The sequence below is a fragment of the Myotis davidii genome, unplaced genomic scaffold (assembly GCF_000327345.1).
Source record: "Myotis davidii unplaced genomic scaffold, ASM32734v1 scaffold2030, whole genome shotgun sequence".
Lineage (NCBI taxonomy): Eukaryota > Metazoa > Chordata > Mammalia > Chiroptera > Vespertilionidae > Myotis > Myotis davidii.
Window position 1 is genome coordinate 99,787 of NW_006281839.1, and position 8,931 is coordinate 108,717.

Genomic DNA, 8,931 nt, shown 5'->3' on the forward strand with positions numbered 1-8,931 from the left:
CGTGTGTGTGTGTGTGTGTGTGTTGTGGGTACATAAGTAACTGAGGACCTCTTTTAAAAAATATATATATATTATTGATTTTTTTACAGAGAGGAAGGGAGAGGGATAGAGAGTCAGAAACATCGACGAGAGAGAAACATCGATCAGCTGCCTGCTGCACACCCCCTACTGGGGATGTGCCCACAAACAAGGTACATGCACTTGACTGGAATCGAACCTGGGACCCTTGAGTCCGCAGGCCGATGCTCTATCCACTGAGCCAAACCGGCTAGGGTTGGGAATTTTTTTATATGCCTTTGACCTTCTGTACATTCACTTTCGAGAAGTGTCAATTTAGGTCCTTTGCCCATTTTGTTTTAAATTGGATTATTTATCTTCCTTTTGTTATGTGGTATGACTTCCCTATAAATCTTAGAGATTAAACCCTTATCAGATGTAACATTGGCAAAAATGTTCTCCCATGCAATGGGCTCTCTTGTTATTTTGATGATGGTTTCTTTTGCTGTGCAGAAGCTTTTTATTTTGAGGTAGTCTAATTTATTTTCTTCTTAGTTTCCATTGTCCTAGGAGATGTATCAGTAAACATTGCTAGGAGATATGTCTGATATTTTGCTGTCTATGGATTATTCTAAAATTTTTACAGTTTCCTGTCTTACATTTAAATCACTTATCCACTTTGAGTTTATTTTTGCATATGGTGTAAGTTGGTGGTCAAGTTTTATTTTTTTTTTCATGTGTATGCGTGGTATGATTTCAATCTTCTTGAATTTGGGGAGACTTCTGCTTGTACCTAATATGTGGTCTATTTTTGAAAATGGCCCATGTTCACTTGAGAAGAATGTATATTACATGGCTTTGTGGTGAAATGTTCTGAAGATATCAGTTAGTTCCATCTGATCTAGTGAGTTGTTTACAATTGCTGTTTCTTTGTTGATTTCTGTCTAAAAGATTTGTTCAGTGATGTATATATGGTATTCAAGTACCCTACTATGATTGTATTGCTGTAGATCTCTCCCTTGATATCTTCTAGAAGTATTTTTATGTATTTGAGTGCTCCTGTATTAAGTGCATAAATGTTTACCGGAATTATATCCTCTTGTTGAATCGATCTCTTTAGTATTATGAAATAGCCTTCCTTATTTCTTATTATGGCCTCCACTTTGAGGTCTATTTTGTCAGATATAAGTATTGCTACCCCAGATTATTTTTTCCATTTGCCTGAAAGATTTTTCCATCCATTCACTTTCTATCTGTGTGAGTCCTTTATTCTGCAGTGAGTCTCTTGTAGACAGTATATAAATATGGGTCATTTTTTCTTATATATTAAGATACCCCATGTCTTTTAATTGGGGAATTTAATCCATTTACATTTAAGGTTATCATTGATAGGTGCTTGTTTATTACCATTTTTAAATTCTTTATGCCTGTATTCCTTCTTACCTTTATATTTCTTCTTTTTACAACAGTCTCTTTAGCATTTCTTGTGTTGCTGGCTTGGTGATAATAAACTCCCTTAGCCTTTTCTTAGCTGTGAAGATCCTAATTTCACCTCCAATTTTGAATAATAGCCTTGCTGGATAGAGTATTCTTGGATTCAGTCCCTTGTTTTGCATCACTTTGTATATCTCATTCCATTCCCTTATGGCCTGATGTGTTTCTGTTGAGAAATAATTTTATAGTCTAGTGGGAGATCCATTGTAGGTAACATTCTGTCTCTCTCTTGCAGCCCTTAAGATGCTTTCATTGTCATTAACATTTGCCATTGTAATTACAATGTGTCTTGGTGTGGGTCTTTTTGGGTTCATCTTGTTTGGGACTCTCTGTGCTTGTATGACTTTCCTTCCACAAGTCAGGGAAATTTTCTGTCATTATTTCTTCCAATAGGTTTTCTATTCCTTGTTCTGATTCTTGTCCTTCTGACACCCCTATTATACAGAGTTTGCTTTGTTTCATGTTGTTCCAAAGTTCCCTTTATCTCTCCTGTTTTTTGATTTTTTTCCAATTGCTGTTCAGATTGGGTGTTTTTATTGACCTTGTCTTCTAACTCACTGATTGAGTCCTCTACTTCTGCTGGTCTACTGTTGAAGCCTTCCATTGTGTTCTTATTGCAGATATGTCATTCTTTATTTCTACTTAATTCTTACAAATGTTGATGAATTTCTCATCCAGACAGTTGAGCATCCTTATAATCATTAATCTGAATTCTTTCCATGACATATTGCTGGCCTCCATTTCATTCATTTCTTTTTATGGAGATTCCACCTTTTCTTTCCTTTGGGGATTGTATCTTTGTCTCCCCACTTTGCTGTCTCTTTCTGGCCCTGGGCACCCTGCTTGGGGTCTGAGAGGTTGAAGCCCCTACCAGTTCAATAGTCTGGGACTCCTTAGCTCAGAGGATGGATCTGCCATGAGTCTTACACCTTTATTGTCTTTGCTTTGAGTTGTACTCCTTTCTCCCATATATCTAGTCCCTCTGCTGTCTGCTGCAGATGCTTGAGGTGGGCAGGGGTATGTGCACAGTTCCTCTTATGTGTGACTCTCTGTGAGGATCCAAATCCCTCTGGCATGCAGTTCACTGTGCCGACCTCCTAGCAACAGTGGCAGGGTGGTGCCCTAGTTCCTCTGGCAGCTCACTTGCAGTGCAGTTAGGGGGTCTGGATGGGGTTTCAGGTGGTTCCAGCTCATTCTGGCAAGATGGTCCTGTGACCCAGGGCTTGGCATGCCAGGTGTCTCCATGTTGCACCAGCAGCATGGTCCTGCGGCCCAGGCAGGGCACATGCCTGGTGGCTCTGGGTTGCAACAGCAGTGAAAACCTGGGGTCTAAGTGGGGCTGGGGTTCAGGGTACCCCTGGCTTGCACTCACAGTGTGGGGTCAGGGAACACCAGCAAGGAGGCATGGTTTGGGAGGTCTCTATGGCGAGTGCTCACTGCATATATCTGGAAGCCTGCAGTGTGCTACTGCACCACTCATTGCCAGGGCTCAGTGGTGGTTCCACATAGATTGTAGCTGGCAAGTGGCCCCCTGCACAGGTCTAGGGTGGTGTGTAGGTCGGTCTGGATGTTGGCGTGGCTGCACTCCTGGCCTCCTCTGCTCCCATCTCTGCCTTTTAAATATATTCCATCTCCAGATCTTGGAAACACCGTTCTAACATCTTCACATGAGTCCTCTAGGATGGTTATTTTGGGTCTTTTCTCTTCAATCCCCCCCCCCCATATATTTATTCTGATCATCTATTTATTCAAGACATATTAGGGGGTGCTAGTGTATGAGGAAGAAGGTGAGTAAAACTTTATAGGTAGGAGGGCTTATCATTCATTTGAGGGTTGCCAAAATAAGGAATGTGTAGTTAAATTTGAATTGCAGATAAGCAACACATTATTTTTTATTAGAAGAGTATCTTAAATATTGTAGAGCCCATGTTTTCACTAAAACATATTTGTGATATTTTCAAATTAAATTTTAACTAACCATTTTAATTTTCTAAATATGTCAACCTTACTCTTGATTTATGTTTTTTTTCTCTTCTTCCCAGGATGTGATTAACGCCATAAGAAGGTACGTGTATGTGAGACCAGGCATACTCTTTTTTGTGTCATGAAAGAATTATAACTATAAGAGTAATCTTGAATAAATCATAATTTTAAACAATCATAGATGTGGGAAACTTGGGTATTACATTATTTCACCTGCTGATGACAGGTGAAACTTTATAATGGTATGAAATTTGGGTGGTGGGAGGTCACAGAGTTAGGGATAATAGAAGTATTAGAAATAAGAGTCCCAAACAAGATGAATCCAAAGAAGCCTATACCAAGATACATCTTAATTAAAATGCCACCTGGAAACTATTATATGCTAAGTGAAATCAGCTAATATGAGCAAGAAAAATATCATATGATATCACTTATTTGTGAAATCTAAGGAACAAAATGAATTGACCATCAAAATAAGAACCAAGGCATGGAGACTTGGACCACATTGACATATCTCAGGGGGGAGGAGGGGAGACAAGAAGAGATAAATCAAATAACTTACATACTTATATGCATAGCCCATGGACACATACAATAGTGTGGGGACAGTCTGCAATGGGTAGAGAGGGGATAAAGTGTGCAAAAATGGGGGACATCAGTAAAACTGTCAATAATAAAAAACATATTAAATTTAAAAAATGCCAAAGATTAAAGACAAAACGAGAATCTTAAAAGCAACAAGAGAAAAGCAGTTAGTTACCTATAAGAGGGTTCCCATAAGACTGTCAGCTGATTTCTCAAGAGAAACTTTGCAAGCCTAAAGGGAGTGCCATGAAATATTCAAAGCGATGGAAAGCAAGGACCTACAGCCAAGATTACGCTACCCAGCAAAGTTATTATTTAGAGTTGAAGGACAGGTAAAGTGCTTCCAAGACAAGAAAAAGCTAAATGCATTCATAGTCATCAAACTAGTACTACATGAAATGTTAAAGAGTCTTGTTTAAGAAGAAGAAATAAAAAGAAAGGTTAAAAAATATGAACAATAAAATGTTAATAAATGCATATCTATCAACAATTGAATCTAAATATCAAAATAAGCAAACAAGCACAACAGAACCACACTTAGATACACAGAACATTTTGACAGTTGCCAGATGGGAGGGAGGTTGGGGGGACTGGTGAAAATCTGAAGGTATTTAGAAATACAAATTAGTAGTTAAAGAATAGTCATGGGGCTGTAAAGTATAGTATAGGGGATATATTCAATAGTATTCTAATAACTCTGTATGGTGTCATATGTGTATGATATTTTTGGGGGATGATCACTTAATAAGTTTGATAATGTCTAATTACTGGGATATACACCAAAACTAATATAATATTGTATGTGAACTGTAATTAAAAAAATTAAAAGTGATTTTATAAAAGAAAGAAATAAGAGGTTACAGTATCAGAATTCCATGACTTCACTCATTTTAGTCAAACCTTAGTCTCTTGCTTCTACACTTAATAGGTGCCTGTCTTATCACGGGAAGGATCTTTTCCTTTTTCTCTGCTAGGCCCCCAAATTTTCCACAAAGATGGTTTCTTTATATTTCTTTTTCACCCTAATAATAGAAGAAACAAGATCTTTCTAGGTGATGTTTTTTGGAGAGGAAGGAAGAAAGAAAGAAAGGAAGAAAGAAAGAAAAAGAAAGGAAAGAAAGAAGAAAGATATAAGTCTCAGGGAATAATGGCTTTAGTCTTGGTGTCAATAATAAATCTCTTTGTTTACACATATTAGCAACTTGTAGGAAAGGAAAGATACAAGTCTCAGGGAATAATGGCTTTAGTTCTGGTGTCAATAATACATCTCTTTTTGTTTACACATATTAGCAACTTGTAGGAAAGGTGTCTTTCTTTGACTAAAGTTGCATACACACTTGGCAGCATCAAGCACATGAAATTCAGACCACTATTAATTTTGATGTATTAACTTCTCCTTTCTCAAATATTTGTAATGATTCCCCAGAGGCTGTGACATTTTATGTTATGCTCAGCATCTGTATTGGATTAATAGACTTAGAAAACACTTCAGACTTGCAGTACAGAAGCCCCCCACTTGATAACCTAAAGCTCTCAGTAGCCAGGTTTTAGAGTCTCTCCACTAAGCATCTGCTTGGGGACCTTCATCTCTGGCCTCTTCCTGGAGGAACCACTGAGATGGCAGTGACTCCTCCATATGTGAAATACTTTTTATTGGAGGCACCAAACTTTTAAAGGTACCACCAATACATCTAATAGTGTATTATTTTAAGAAATGGAGAGTATGGGGTTATCATTATTATTATTATTATTTCATTTTGGTAGGATGAACATGAGCTTCTTGAGAATAAGTTCTTCCCAAGGTCACACAGAGGGGAGATAGAAAGGTAGACATGAAGACATTTCTTCTGGTTGCAGTGTCAGGGCTTTCATCTGTCCCTCCCTTAGGTTCTTCATTGAAGAGGATTCAAGTGAGAAGGCATCAATGGAATGAAAGGTGAGAAAGACAGTGGTCTTGGAGAGACAAAAGGTAAGAAGTGTGAGGGATCAATTTTTGTCTTCTCTAGGAGCGAGATCTGGACCTTGAAGAAGCCAAAAATTGTTTCCAAGAAACTAAGTACATTCCGATTTCCAGATCTGAATGGGATGCTGCAAGTGTTTAAAGGTGAGGAAAACCAGAGGAAGGGTGTGTGAGATTCTTACAGTACCAGAGCACGTGGAGGAATGGATGTTGTTTCTATATGAGGATAAAAGAGAGGACGTAGGCCTCACAAGAAGACATAGAGACCATGTGCTGAAGATGTGGACACATATATTTGGGAATGGCCAGGTGTCCTCCTTCCCCAGCTGACAGCCTCAGAGGCTTCCCCACCCTCTCAAGAGAAAGGGCAGGTTATCAGAGTTTCCTCCTTTGCTTCTAACATCATCATTGAAACTTTTGTCATTTCAGAGCTGGCAGAAGTCCAAAGCTACTGGGGTAAGAAGTTACAGGTTCTTCAAATCGCCATGTTCTGATCCCATTTCAGAAGCTGTGCTTACTCTTAGGTCCCATGATCTCAATTACATGTGTTCCACCCACACAGACATACATACAACAGTTCTTAACTGATCTACTCCTCACTGACCCATTAACTCATGTTCCTCCCAGTCAATTCCCATATTCCTCCTCAAAATATCACAAGACACATGCCATGTTTAATTCACCTGACTATGTAATTTTTCCTACAGTGGACTTGACGCTGAATCCATTCAATGATGTTTCCAATGTTGTCGTTTCTGAGGATCAGAGACAAGTGACTGTTGGGAATGATGTTATGTTTAGGAATGTATACCCATGTAACTTTTCTGCTTTTGATGTATGGGGCAGCCAAAATTTCTCTTCTGGGAAATGTTACTGGGAAGTTGACGTGTCTGGGAAAATTGCCTGGATTCTGGGGGTATACAGTAAAAGAAGCAATCTCAATGGAAAGAAAAGCTCTGGGTTTGTTTTTAACCCCCAGACAAATTATCCAAATGCTTACTCCAGATTCAGACCTGAAAATGGCTACTGGGTTGTAGGGTTACAGAATGCATCTGAGTACAATGCCTTTGAGGACTCTTTTACCTCTGATCCCAAGGTCTTGACTCTTTCCATGGCTGTTCCTCCCCGCCGAGTAGGGGTTTTCCTAGACTATGAAGCAAGCACTGTCTCATTTTTTAATGTCACAAACCATGGGTCACTCATCTACAAATTCTCTAAATGTCACTTTTCTCAGGTTGTTTATCCCTATTTCAATCCTTGGAACTGCCCAGTTCCCATGACTCTGTGCCCACCGAGCTCCTGAACATTCTCCCTCCCTCACTCACTTCTGTGTAGTGACCCTTGTCCTGGGGCTCATCTCCTGCACCTGAGTTCACTGCTCCATTCAGACCTTCTCCTCCTTGCTGTCTCCCTTCATTTATTGATTCTTGGGTTAGAAGAGAAGCTTATTTACTCAGCTACCCTTTCCTATATTATCAGCAAAAGGTATCTAAATCCTCCTATCAACAGAAAAGTATTAGTATCATACCTCTACCCTCCCATTTTTCCACATTTTCTTTAACCCTAACTTGAAGAGACATTAACCATGACTCTAGGACAATCCATAATCATTCCAGAACTAAATAGTATTTTAGTGTATATCTATTTGTTGCCCAACATACAGCAGGTTGTCCGGAGAGTTTAGGGGGAGGGAACAAATGTAATATATGTACCAAGAGTGAACATTTTATGTTCAGAGTGTCTGAGTTTAAATCCTGTCTATTCTCTTACAAGGTGTGTAATGATGGATTTATTTTTGTTTCTTCTCATAAAATAAAAATTGGATTTTAAACTGCACCTAACTCTTAAAGATCTTTGTGAGAAACTGTCAACCAATGTAAAGCACCTATTTAAGTGTTCTGCACAATATAATAAATGTTTGCTCTCATGATCTCAGAAAAGTATGAGCTGTGTCCGTGTCCCTTGGGATGGATGTGTGCCCTTGAGAGGAACAGAAAATGATTCCACTGAAGCTCATTTGTCAAGTTCCCAAACTTTGCTATCAAGTCTACTCCAGTCCCAGTCTTGTGTTACAGAACATTTTACATGGAGGCTGGAACTGTTTTAAGGCCCTTTATTGGGAATAGGTCAGAAAAAGAAAAATCTGGGAAAGTTATGTAGATGCACACTTATACTTACACACACATACACACACATAGGTATATTTATTCAAGTTAATTTTGAAAAAATATCATAAAAGAAAGAATTCCTTCAGGGAGTTAAAGAAATTTATAAACTTATGAGATATGTCCCAATGTCCCACAGCTAATTAGTAGAAGAGAACAGATTAAAATGGGGTATGTGTTTCTCCAGTTCATGTGTCTTTTCAGCACTTCACTCCCCAAGAAATGATTGGAGCCAAATTCCCTAGGATGTTTGGTAGGAGAGAAAACCCATGAGATGCTGATTTACACAGGAGCTTGGAACATCATGGGAAAATATTAGGTGCCAAGAGATAGTGATTGATGTGCTCAATCCATGTAGATGTTAATGAAGCAGGAGCTGCTCATGGTAATGTTTAAAACCAAGTTGAATACTTAATAACCAGGGTGCTCTTCCACTAATAAGCTGTGGGACATTAGGTTGATTAATTTAGGAACTGAGTTTTATTTCACATATATGGTAGAAAGTTGATAGAGCAAGTAAAACAATTCATATATATATATAAAGAGCCAGGGGCTGAAACAATCAAACGGATGACCAAACAGGCTGAGAGGGGTGACAAAGCTGATGGGGGTTAGCGAGGCACGTCCAAATGACTGAGCAGCAGGCTGTGTGGGGTGACCACCCGGCGGGTGGTAGCGGGGGCTGTGAGAGGCTACCAGGCCAGAAGGGGTGCATTTGGTATCTACCAGGACAGCAGAGGGGGCAGT

General features: G+C 39.1%; 1 protein-coding gene across 1 annotated transcript in view; it reads left to right on the forward strand.

Moving 5' to 3' along the window:
- LOC102767617 (E3 ubiquitin-protein ligase TRIM22) overlaps positions 1–7,855 on the forward strand; it is an 11,707-nt gene extending 3,852 nt beyond the window's left edge. Inside the window, exons 2-5 of the mRNA XM_015560198.1 lie at positions 3,534–3,556; positions 6,066–6,163; positions 6,449–6,475; positions 6,727–7,855. Of these exons, the coding sequence (XP_015415684.1) occupies positions 3,534–3,556; positions 6,066–6,163; positions 6,449–6,475; positions 6,727–7,322 (744 nt within the window). The 3' untranslated portion in view covers positions 7,323–7,855. The remainder of the gene's footprint in view (positions 1–3,533; positions 3,557–6,065; positions 6,164–6,448; positions 6,476–6,726) is intronic.
- Positions 7,856–8,931: the final 1,076 nt, after the last annotated feature.